This window comes from Podarcis melisellensis (genome assembly GCF_964234715.1).
Source record: "Podarcis melisellensis genome assembly, chromosome: 11".
NCBI lineage: Eukaryota > Metazoa > Chordata > Lepidosauria > Squamata > Lacertidae > Podarcis > Podarcis melisellensis.
The window spans coordinates 37211626-37224288 of record NC_138543.1 but is presented as its reverse complement, the minus strand read 5'-3'; the positions used below and the strand labels follow the sequence as shown (position 1 = coordinate 37224288).

General features: G+C 38.5%; 1 protein-coding gene across 8 annotated transcripts in view; it reads left to right on the top strand.

Annotated features, from left to right (window-relative positions):
• Nucleotides 1–12663, top strand: part of MAST4 (microtubule associated serine/threonine kinase family member 4) — a gene marked incomplete at its 5' end in the record, with an annotated part of 206005 nt that overhangs the window by 99370 nt on the left and 93972 nt on the right. Inside the window, 2 exons of one of the 8 annotated variants that reach the window (XM_081929317.1) lie at nt 1327–1376; nt 4170–4250. The exons of 6 other annotated variants lie outside the window; for them this stretch is intronic. In XM_081929317.1, the coding sequence (XP_081785443.1) occupies nt 1330–1376; nt 4170–4250 (128 nt within the window). Of the gene's footprint in view, nt 1–1326; nt 1377–4169; nt 4251–12663 lie in introns of those variants that run through there. One more of the 8 variants, XM_081929320.1, reaches the window with a different exon arrangement.

Sequence of the window (12663 nt, the reverse complement as noted above, 5' to 3'; positions counted from 1 at the left end):
ACAAAAACACAGGTCAAAATAATACAAGAGCAGAATTCTTTCAGGCCATTGGTGGTTCCATCAGTTACTAACAGGCCAGGCTTAGGAAATGCAGTCTATCTTTTGCCTTCCCATCTTGGCATATGGACCTTTGTATCACCTGGAAAGATGGGAGACATGTTACCCCTACTAGACACCATCAGGCCATCTTGAGTTTTGTTTCCATTTGTGTTCAGAATTGGTAATGATGAGTCTTTGTTAGTTAAGCTTATTTGCTGATCCATGATGGCTGTGAACATGGGCGTAGACAGAATTTATTCTAGGGGGACAGGCTTTATGTTAGGGGGGCAGAACTGAGTTATCTGTGATGCAATTGGTCAGTTAAGTATTTTTGTTTATTTGGTTGATTTGGCTGGGGCAGTTGCCCCCACCCCGCACCCCCTGGGTACGCCCATGGTTGCAAAAGAGCAGCATTCTCACTATTTCTCTGGTTGTCTAATCATTTAAGGTTTAAAAATATCCAGGGAACTTTAAAAAAAAACATTAACAAGCTGAGAATCACTGCTGTGTGCATGCCATATAATTACCCTATGAGATTAATGGGTTTTCTTTCGGATTCCCTTTCTTTTTCATATTGTGCTTTAATAAAATATTTTTAACATTTTCTTTTTTTAGCACAAGTACAAGCTCCTTCAAATAAGATGATTAACTTTCGATCATGAATTAAGGAACAGCTGTGCTTCAGTGTCATGTGTTCCTTCCTAAGCTTGGAATAATTTTCTGGACGCAAAGGGAAGGAACTTAACTTCCTGTGATTTTATGCAGAAACAGAATTTTGCTCATGTGTAAAACAATAATGGGACAACTAAAACAAGATAGATAAATCATTTTTGATAGGGTCATAAAGCTTGTTGTATCTTGGATGTGTGTTGAAGAATAGCATTTTAAGCATATTTTGTTGCACTTCTTAATTTTTTGTTCTGTTCCGAAATCTGACAGTCTCTGTGGCAAGGAGAGGGCAGATTTTCATTCCTCTGAAGAGAAAAGTCTGCATTTTAGGAAGGCAACTGCTTCTTAGAATATTAGACATGAGTCGATTGAGATACAGTCCTGAAGCCTTCTTTCTGCTAGCAAAATCAGTGCAGTAAGCTTGCGGTTAACCTGGAAGAAAGCTGCTGACATTTCTTCGTGACAGCTAGAAGTGGAAGGACCCAAACTTGCAGTGCTCCCTCCCCCAAGAGATTGTTAGTCCATTCCTTTATAGTGGCTCATTTGGGCTCTCTGTCATCACCAGGATGCTGCCACTGAATGTGTGTCATGGTTACAGTAGAATGTGGTAACGTAACAGCCATGAAAGCCCAACGCGAAAGGCTGCAAATTCCAGGGCTGACCTTGGAGTAAGTATTGTCTGCCTTTTAATGTTTTAATGCTTTCTGCATGGCACTAGCTTTTGTGCGAGCTGTAGTTATTTAACATGCGTTTGTGCTGACAGGCTCAGAGCACTGCAGCTTTAGGTCGCAGGAACATTTTCAGAATGCATTTCAGTTGCTGTTCGCAAATGTGTGAGCCTAAAGCAAGAATATTGCAGTATATTTCAGATTAAAATATACTGCATACTTAAAATCACTGAATGCATGAATGTGAGCATCCTAAAAGCATACTGTGAAATAATGCTTCGGTAGGCCACGGTGTTCGTTTCTCTCTCACACCCTTTCTGTTTCTGTTTGTTTATCCCAGTGCTGCCTTTTTGAAAGGCCTCTTTCTCTGCTGAATAATAGAGAGCTCTGCAAGAGATTAGGGCATAAGAGGAATGCTATTTGTGAAAATTCACTGCGTATGATCCATGTTTTACTGTGTAGAGTACTGGTGAACTGTATTGCATTCTGACATTTCTGCTTGGTATTCTAGTCTTTGCATTAAATGTGTTTGTGTAGGTAAGGGCTTTGTTTACTTCGTGATGTTTTAGGACTGATGGACTCATTTGAATGATTCCAGTTTGCATTTAGAAAACAGCTGCATAAAAACATACGTATTTGATTTACAGTGAACATGTTGACCATAATGTCTGATTTTTAAAGTGCCAGTCCATTGATTCTGAATTAATCAGCCAGTGCAAAATGTGTTTATTTTTGTGTCCCACCACAATTTGCTGCATAGATATAGATGTGTATCAGCACACACACACATGCAGTATTCTCTCAAGATGTTATTTTTGTAGGTATTGAATAGATTTAATGTGCCAGTTGTTCTGCTTTCCTAAAGAGAATAGGTCATCTGTAAGGTCAGGTTACTTAGCAGTGAACCATTTTACCCATCTACAAAATAGGTATGTTATTTGATATACGTTTGCATTTATGCATGTAGTGCCACTTCTCGTGAGTTGTAACTGATACAAAATATTAATTCTGTTAGTAAAAATGGTATTCTGGTATCTTCGACCACCTTTGATAACTAGATTACAGAAACACTGACATTAATAAAGATAGTAGTTTCTGTCAGTGTTTCATTTATTGTATGTGATGTGTAGATAGTACCCTGAAAGAATTACATAAACACAGTGATAATGGTTTGCTTAGTGTTTATTTTATTTGAGCATACCTTCATTTAAAAAGATGGAGTCCAGTGTTTATACTTGGAGTTTTGCTTGATTGTAACTTTACCATATATAAAAGTAATAAATAATAGTAAGAAATTCTTGATTTTGTAAAGTATTGGGATGTGATTGTTTTTAGTCTCAACATTTTATTATTTTCTGTTATATAGCTTTTATGTCTGACTTAATGTTTGACATATTTCATTTACAAAGTTTCTAAGGTAAAAATGATCCATTACGTTGCATTGGCAACTTGATAAAATTCTAACTCTTAACTATTATTTTGGTCAATTTTTAGACACAATGACAGCTGGCAAACTTTGTATTTTTTGTTACTAATTTTATTTTTATTTTCCACTAAAATTGGTGCATTAATGGGCTTCATCTTAAGAATCGGGTATTCAAAGTTTGGGCAGGATATTTTCCTTTGATAGACTAGAGAGTTTGAAAAAATGATAGCCTTTAACTCCATTTTGCAAACATTTTATTAATAATCAAAATAGCAGTATTACTGAAGGGAACCATGGACTCCAGTAGGCATAGTTATATCTTCTGTTTCCATACTGTCTCTGGCCTGTGTACCTCAGTTCTGCCCAGTTAACTATGATATTTGCCACTGTTCAGAATAATTTGGATGACATGGAGTTTTAATATTGGTAGTTGGCCTGTTGCCATTATTGTTGGTGTTATGACTGGTGGAGTTATATTAGTAGTATTTTAAGAAAATTCTTACCACAAACAATTTGTGCCAGGTTTATTGACACAAATAGGCTGGAATTAGGCACAATGATACAGATTTGATGTTTGCATTAGATGTGAGCACAGTCAAGTTAAATTTTTACAGATGTCTTTCTGGAACAAGTATTTAAGATATCAGGTATTCATAATTCAATGTTTAGACACTGCTGTTGTCAGTGACTGTACCATATTTTCACAAATGGCATTCTCAAAACTAAAAATGAATAGTAATATTTTCATTATTATTTATTTTACTTGTATTTTCCTTTAGGCCTGTTGCATTTTTTCTCTATTGTAATTTTTCTTATGTGTATGTGTTAGTGTTGCATTTAAAGTACTGAAATAAGTTTTCAATACTTCTTTCAGCCAATTTTCATTCAGCGTTTGCACAGTGCAATATTGTAGCCAATGAGGTTGATCTGAGGCATGATCATTGTTAATTGATTTCCCCCTCAGTGCATGGCAATTCAGAATTGAGGGCAATCAGTTCTCCTGAAAGTTAGCAGAATCTTTCTTTTGTGCATCAATTTGTGTACTCAAATTTGTGCTAATTTCATTTTTACAAGCAATTTTTATAACAAGATTTGGTTTTTTTAAAAAATTTGCTCCGTGTGTTTGAACACTTTCTTATAATGAAAACATTTGCATGGTTAATCCCACCCCCCCCATTTAATTAGGAAGATACAGAAAATTTAGGGGTCTTTTGACATACTTTTTTTTGTTTGGCTTTCCTCAATGTAGAGAAAACCAGTTTCCTGTCTACAGATTGTGCTTGAGGCCATACTCCCTTAATTCAGTCATACTATAGGATTTTTACTCAACTTCTGTTTACTAGAGATGACATTATTTTAACTTTCAGTCTCACCCCAAGAAGCCTGAGCCCAACCCCAACAAGCCCTTGCAGTCCATGCAGTCCTCTGTACGCTTTTCATTTTTGGAGGTAAGCAACTAAACTTCCATTGTTGCAGTTCTCTGCCTTCCACATTGAAGAGGGGGAGTAGATAATTGAAGCCTGTATGTATGTATGTATGTATGTATGTATGCATGCATAGTCAAGCAAATATTGGTAGCTTTAAAAATGTTTCCCCAAAGTAAATTAATTTGCATGTGTGGTAAGATAATACTGGTAGAGTTAGAGGTGATAGCAGTCTTTGGATTTCTGAAGATTCAAGGTTTGTGAATAGCCTTACTAATGCACCAGTTTGGCCATCATGATAAAATGTGATTTATCTTTTCAGCAATGATCTATAGTGAGCCTTGGGTTCACACATATCTTTCTTCCTCTCCTCCAGCACCAGAGGAAATCTTCCGTTTTCATAATCCATGGTTTGAAGTTGACTTGTGTTAAACAAACTCTTAAATTAACTAAAGGTAAAGGTAAAGGTACCCCTGCCCGTACGGGCCAGTCTTGCCAGACTCTGGGGTTGTGCGCCCATCTCACTCAAGAGGCCAGGGGCCAGCGCTGTCCGAAGACACTTCCGGGTCACGTGGCCAGCGTGACATCGCTGCTCTGGCGAGCCAGAGCTGCACACGGAAACGCCGTTTACCTTCCCGCTAGAAAGCGGTCCCTATTTATCTACTTGCACCCGAGGGTGCTTTCGAACTGCTAGGTTGGCAGGCGCTGGGACCGAGCAGCGGGAGCGCACCCCGCCGCAGGGATTCGAACCGCCGACCTTTCGATCAGCAAGCCCTAGGCGCTGAGGCTTTAACCCACAGCGCCACCCGCGTCCCCCTAAAATTAACTAGAGTTTGTCATATTCAGACAAAACAGCAAGATGCAGATAGTCTTGAACAGAAGCAAAATTTTCAATCCAGTGGCAAAATGAGCAACATACAAACTGAAGTCTTGCCATGGCTTGTTTCAGTACCTGGTAGATGAGGAAAAAAAACCAAAGTTACTGAATGATCTTTCAGGACTGTCCTTGTTGGGTGCTTTGCGGGCAGTGATAATAGTGGTGAATTGATCTGAATCTCAAGCAAAATCTTAAAAACCAAGTGTATCGTATATGGAGCAGGTATTATTATTGTCCACCAAACTGTTGCATTCCCACCTTGGACTGAATGGATGGCTGTCTCAGCTGCTGGTTGGTTCATGAACTTTAAATTATAAACAATCACACAAGGTCTGGAGTGTCCAGTTAACTGGAAACTGCTATGAACGGAACCCATATTTTAGGACTTACGTGGGTAAAGATTTTTTCCCCTTTCTGTCCTCAGAAACTTCACAGTGAGAGTCTACCAGAACTCTGGAGTAAAGTTCTGGGGGTATGAGTTAGGATTCAACTGTTCAGCCTTTCTGTAGTCCAGCTCTTAATGCTAGGAGAACAGATCCCCACAAGATGCACTAAATTGTTATGGTGCTGCAATTACCAAGAGATGAGCACACATTTTTTAAAATTACCCAACAGAACTCATCTGCATTTTTCTCCCTTTATTTTAGTTGAATTTTATATGTATATAGTTTGGCAGGGTAAGAAATACTTTGCTGAACCAATAGATTTATAGTGTTTGCTGAATTAAGAGATGGATGCACATTTTTATATTTGATAGTAAATAAAAATGGATGAGCAGTTTTTTAAAAGCAGATACCATTCAAACGATGTTTTATATATTTAACCAAGCTGCATATACAATTCTGCTTTGTTGTAAATTGTGACCTACTTTTGGATCATTGTGTAAATTCAGGGAGTTTTGAACAAAATTAATGGATCAGTTTTCTAATTGATCTGTGCTAATCATTGCCAACTCACAAATCAAACTACAATTTCTCCTGATGCAAAATAGCAGCTGTTGTCACTGAAGCAGAGTGGTGGTTTCTAGACAAATCCCCTTGGAAATGTTGGTTCAGTTTTGTGTGAAAACAGTTTCCCTTTACCCTCTTGTCATCCATCATATCTGTTGCCTACTACTTTCCCTAGCACCATCTCTGTGCTCTACTGCTTCACTTTTCTACATTGCTGTCTAATGAAAGTGCATTTTTGAAATGATAAGAGGCTAAAAATCGTCATGGGTTGGTAGTAGTTCTGGCCCGGGTGAGTTCTCCCTTCTGCAGTCATCAGAGCAACACACATGCTGTTCTTGTAATCCCCCCCCCCTTATGCCAACACTTCTTGCTTCTGCTGGCACAAAGTTCCAATTGCAAGCAGTCAATAGAAAAGGAGATCAATTACTTCCATCCTCCAGTCTTTTACTTTTCCTTGGAAACTTGCCTGAATGCTGCTGCAGGTTAGGACGTTGGCAGTGGGAGAATGGGAGCAAAGTACTGGCACATTGTGGTAATGAAGGTCAGATGGGTGTTGTAAGTAGTTTTGAAGTGCAGAAAAGAACTTTGGCAGGTGGTTTCTTAATATGATTTGGTAAGACTGCATATTAGTCTGCTGCCTGGTAGGCTTCATCAGGAGCATGTTTGTTTTTTGCAGATATCCTTATTTTTTGCAGTAAGCTCTTAGTATATGTATGTGGGACGTAAGCATGATACAGGTTTCAATTCTAGCTGTGTTGGGTATTTTTAACAGCCTTTGGGCCTTTAAGCTTTGCAGGAATATTAGAAGGTAGTTGACAGTGTAAACTATATCAATACTGTGAAAATATATAGGCATTGAAGTAGATTTATAAGTATAATGACTGTTTAGTCAGTTACTAACCTATATATATATAAACGTTGGATATGACCATTGACATAGGAAATGGACATAATTGGAAATGGGGCATGGTTTTCACTGTGATGGACTTAGACCATCAATTTGTTTAATGTAAGCTACCAGCAACAAGCAAATACAAGGCCCCTTTAACATGTATGAGGAGGGGGTTTATTGGGTTGTTTTTGTTTTTATTATGTATTTCTTGTTTTGATTGTGATTTTATGTTGCAACTGCCCTGAGACCTGCTGGTATAGGGCGGTATACAATTATTATTATTATTATTATTATTATTATTATTATTATTATTATTATTACTATCAGGGGTGGTACTGACAGCTTGGAGTAGGCTTGTGTTCAGCTTTGTACCTTTCCTCCAATTACCTTGTGTCTGCTGCTGAGAGGCAGGAGCTGCAGAAGATAGCAGCAACAGCTTGGATGAGGAAACTCCACCCACTGAGTGACTTCATCATTCTGATCATATTGTATTTTAAATATATTGTAAGTTAACTTGATTGTTCAGTAGTAGGTGGGGTATTAATATTTGAAATAATAAAATATGGGTGTATTTCTAGTCTACATGTTGAATTAATCTAGATTATCAGATGATGCTTTAGCCCACATGACAATATTACTAAGAAATCTGTTACACAACAAGCTCATCAAAAAGGCTCACCTGTTAGGTACTTGACAACCCATCCATCCTATGTGCAGTTCTAGACATGCAACAAAAAACAGGAGATTTTGAATGCTGCGGTGGCCTGTGTTGGGCTTGATGGGCCACAAGTTCTGCTGGCCTATATTAAAGTTTCCTTTTTCAAACTGAAATGCTCAGGGAATCTCTTCCTTACTGTGACCCTTCATTTATTCAGCTTCCCTCTATTTGTTAGCTTTTGGGTTATACCTGACAAATCATTAACATGTATTTGTCTGTTGAATACTATCTTATGAATGTGATCTACGTGTTGGTGACTGAGTGTTACAATGTTAAATAGAGCTGTCATTAGGAAATAATTAAATGTAGCGCATAAAACATGTCTTTGTAAGCCTGTTGTTGCCTTGTAAGCTGTATCTTATTATTCTTTTGTATACCTGTGAATGAATTAATGTTTCTTTTAAAGTTTTATCTTTGTTTTGCAGCTGCACTGTTCCGTTTCAAGGGCCTGGAGTTGGTGAGGGCTGAAAGGGAATTATTGGTTATATATATTTTTTTTTTATAAAAAAATTTTATTAAGATTTTTTACAGATACATATTTAACAAACAGAATAGGTTTCATAACATCCTTTCATGCTATTGCGGACTCCCTCACGTCTCCCGCTTCCACTTTCATCATTAAAAACGAATTTTTCCAAGCAAATTATCATCTTGTTTATGCTCTTAAGTGCAGTATTTAGGTTAAACTCAAATAAAAAATTATAATTTAATGGTAGACAGTTATTTCTACTCTGGCTTCCTTGTTAGGATTCAACCAAATTACAGTACTTTTGTAAATAAATCTTAAATTTCTTCCAGTCTTCTTCAACCCTCTCCTCTCCCAGGTCGCGAATTCTGCCAGTCATCTCAGCCAGTTGCATATAGTCCATCAGCTGCATCTGCCATTCTTCCAGTGTGGGTAGATCTTGGGTTTTCCAGCTCTTAGCAATAAGTATCCTTGCCGCCGTTGTAGCGTACATAAAAAATGTTCTGTCCTTCTTTAACATGTTCTGGCCGACCATGCCCAGAAGGAAGGCCTCTGGTTTCTTGGTGAAGGTATACTTAAATACCTTTTTTAACTCATTGTATATCATTTCCCAAAAGGCCTTCACTTTAGGGCAGGTCCACCAGAGGTGAAAGAATGTTCCTTCATTTTCCTTACATTTCCAACATTTGTTATCAGACGAATGGTATATTTTAGCCAATTTCACTGGGGTCATGTACCATCTATATATCATTTTCATTACATTTTCCTTCAGAGCATTACATGCTGTGAAGTTCAGCCCGGTGGTCCATAACCTTTCCCAGTCCTCAAACATAATGTTGTGCCCAATATCCTGGGCCCACTTTATCATAGCCGATTTAACCAATTCGTCTTGTGTGTTCCATTTCAGCAGCAAGTTATACATTTTTGAGAGTACCTTGGTCTTAGGTTCTAGCAGTTCTGTCTCCAGTTTCGATTTCTCCACCTGGAATCCTAACTTTTTATCAATCTTAAACACTTCCTTAATCTGAGCATAGTGTAACCAGTCTCGCACTTTATCTTTCATTTTCTCTAAACTCTGCAGTTTCCAATTGTCTCCATCCCTTTCTAGTATTTCCCAATATTTTGGCCAGTTGGCCTCCATATTGGGTCTTTTTCGGGCCTTAGCCTCCAAAGGTGACAGCCACCTCGGTGTTTTGTTTTCTAATAAGTCTTTGTATCTTGTCCAGACATTAAATATTGCTTTTCTGACAATATGGTTCTTAAAGACCTTGTTGATCTTAACCTTGTCGTACCATAAATATGCATGCCATCCAAATGCATTGTTAAAACCTTCCAAATCCAGCACATCCGTGTCCTCCAGAAGTAGCCAGTCTTTTAGCCAGCAGAAAGCTGCGGCTTCATAGTACAACTTTAAGTCTGGCAGGGCAAAGCCCCCTCTTTCTTTTGGGGAATTATTGGTTATATAACAGCTATTCTCATCTGTCTATCATCTATCTATCTATCATCTATCTATCTGTGGTTCTCGTTTATTTTATTTTGGAGGTGTGTGTGGTATGGCTTTGCTGATTAGCCGGATTTTATGAAATGAAAACCACTGAGAGGACAGTGTTTAAAAACGGGGCCGAGTCAGGATGGCCATCCATCAACAGATAGAGTTGGGTGTCATCAGCATACTGATGGCAACCCAGCCCAAAACTCCGGACAAGCTGGGCGAGGGGGCGCATAAAGATGTTGAAAAGCATCGGGGAGAGTATTGCACCCTGAGGCACTTCACACACCAGGGAGTGGCGCGATGACAATTCCCCCCCAAGTGCCACCCTCTGTCCCCTAAGATTAAGAATCTCATGCTTTACCAACTGAACTATCCCAGGTCCAGAGCAACATTGCTCTTGCTTTTGAGAAAAAGAAAAGAAAATTTGAAGAAAAAAACCTCCCATGAAATATTTTCTGATTTACATTGAATTGCTTTGATTGATTGATTTTTAATGTAAGACAGTCTTCCAGCTTGGTGCCCTCCAGGTGTTTTGAACAGCGTATCCCATCAGTCTTAGCAAACTCTATTCTTGGTGAAGACTGATCTAGAATTCTGTGATACAACCCTCAAATCTAAGGTACATGTCTAAACCTAGTTATGCTGCAGTCTTCATGAGATGACTATAGAGGGCCTTTGTTGCTTGGTAATTGCTACTTGCCTTCTTCTGGTGACCTTTGGTTTAGTTTAAAGCAAACATCTTGCTTCTGCTGTCCTTTTGAACTGGTTCATCTCTTCTGGTGAACCTTTTCACCTCTCCCCTCGAGCAACTGTGACACAGACACCCTGCTATACAGATTGAGCAACAAGACGCCTTTTCCCTGCCTTGCTGAAGGATAAAAAGATCATAAGGAGATGTGGTGGAAAATGAAAAAGGCCTGTTGTGAGTGCCAAAGCCCAAGAGGAAGATCAATATTTAATCAATAATTGTTTTATACACATGTGAGGAATATATTTTGCCTTTTTAAGTGACAGGCATTGATGTAGCACTCCCACTGCTTCATTTGCATTAGATAGAAGGAAAGGTAGAGTTGAGTGTCATCTGGATATTGATGACACTTAATTCCAAACCTCTGGATGACCTCACTCAGTGGTTTCATGTCCTTGAGTGCTTGGAGTTGGCTGACATCTACCAACTGGGACACTTTGTGTAGGAAATAAATGTTGGCCACTAGCTAATAATTTATGTCTTTAGGATTAAAGGTGGGTTTGTGCAGGAACGGCCATGCCACAACATATTTCAAGGCAGCTTGGGCTATTCCCACTCTGCAAGAAGAAGTTGCCACCTCCTGTACCTAGGTATACATTCCATCTCTGCTGGATATTAAAAGGAGAGTGTGGTAAGCAGCATACACTTGACCAAGACTTCAGACTTTAATAACTGAAAGTCATCCAAAAAATACTGGACAAGATAGAGCTTTGGGCAGCCCATAGCAGTCATGAAGTCCTATGCCATCGCAGATTAGGTGATCATAACATGGATGATGATACCTCAGGACAGCCATCCTAGGAATCCTCATCAAATCCAAGTCCATCTCTGTCGTTTTAGGAAGGGATACTGATGAGACAATTGGATAGGCAATATACTTGCAGAATCCCTAATCTGAGTGCCCAATACATGATATAAACATTCAAGGGTGACACTCAAACAGATAGCCTTGAGAAAAAGATGAAGTTCCTGTTGACCACAGTAATTCTCTTTCCCTTACTCTCAATTCTTTGTTGGGGCTGAACAGAATACAATATCTGGAAGCTGAGAGACGGCTAGGACAGACTTAATCCAAATCATCCACCAAAGTCTTGGTAATTCTGGCCAGATCAGCCCATTCATTTACAACAACAACAACAATCTTTATTACGGTCCAGAGACCAACAAAACATTACAAATCAATACAGAGTTCATACAGCCTACCTCCATTTACAATCAAATAATGCATGAAGACTGTTATTTTGGACATTAAAAAGCATTCAGCTTTTTTAATATCAGTACCATCAGACTGAGGATAGACTGATAATTCAACTACGGACCATTTGGCTCACACAGAAACCAAAATAACGAATGGACAGAAGATGTATAATATCACTTTCGCTTTCCTGGTTTGTTACAGTTCAACAGCATATCTCCAGCTGCTAGTGTGCTTTTTCTTAATTTTCGCTCTATTTTGCTTTTTAGCTGAGATGTTGGTGGCAAGAATGTCTATAGATGCAGCCTCATGAAACCAATGTTTCCTTGATATTCTTCTAGGTTAAGGTGTAAGATGCTTTTAATCCTCTAGATGACAGGAGAGATAACCAGGTTACCACAAAACTATATTCTATTTTCCTAACCCATTTGCTTTTTATTAAGCTAGTAGAACAGTGGAAGTTTGATTTGAACTCCAAATTGTTTGTTATGGATTGAATATAAATGGTTCAACTCATGCATAAATAGGGGTTGAACACACGTGATGTATAACTTGGAATTCATGTTCTCCAGATTATAGTTCTCTCACTCTTCAGAGAAGAAATACAGTGAATGTGGTAGAAATCTTGAAAAAGGTAGCAGTTAATTAACTGTAACCACTAGAGGGAGTGAAGGGTCAATCATTGTGATTAGGGTAAAATGGAAAGCATTCTATCTTCATTATATTTTCCTCCCACAAGCTTGGTTGCCTATAAGTAGTCTTCAGTACTGAAGCTCTAGTTTGACCTCTGGTATGTTTTGCTATATATTTCCTGCCACATATTCAAAAATGAAATTGTAAACTTCATAAAAATTTTCATATAGAAATTGTGTATCTCTGTATGTGAAAGATTAAGTCCAGGGTTGCCACCCTTCTGGCCAGTTTCACAACCAGCTGTTCCAGGACATAGTCATTTAGAGTTTTTACCTCTTTGTCTTGCCTGGAAGACAAATCTCCCCATTCTGTGTGGCGGTGATTGGAGTCGCCTATCACTACAGCATTTTCTCTTTTGGATGTCTCATTGATTTCATTCTCCATCTCAAGATCACCCTGAGCATTT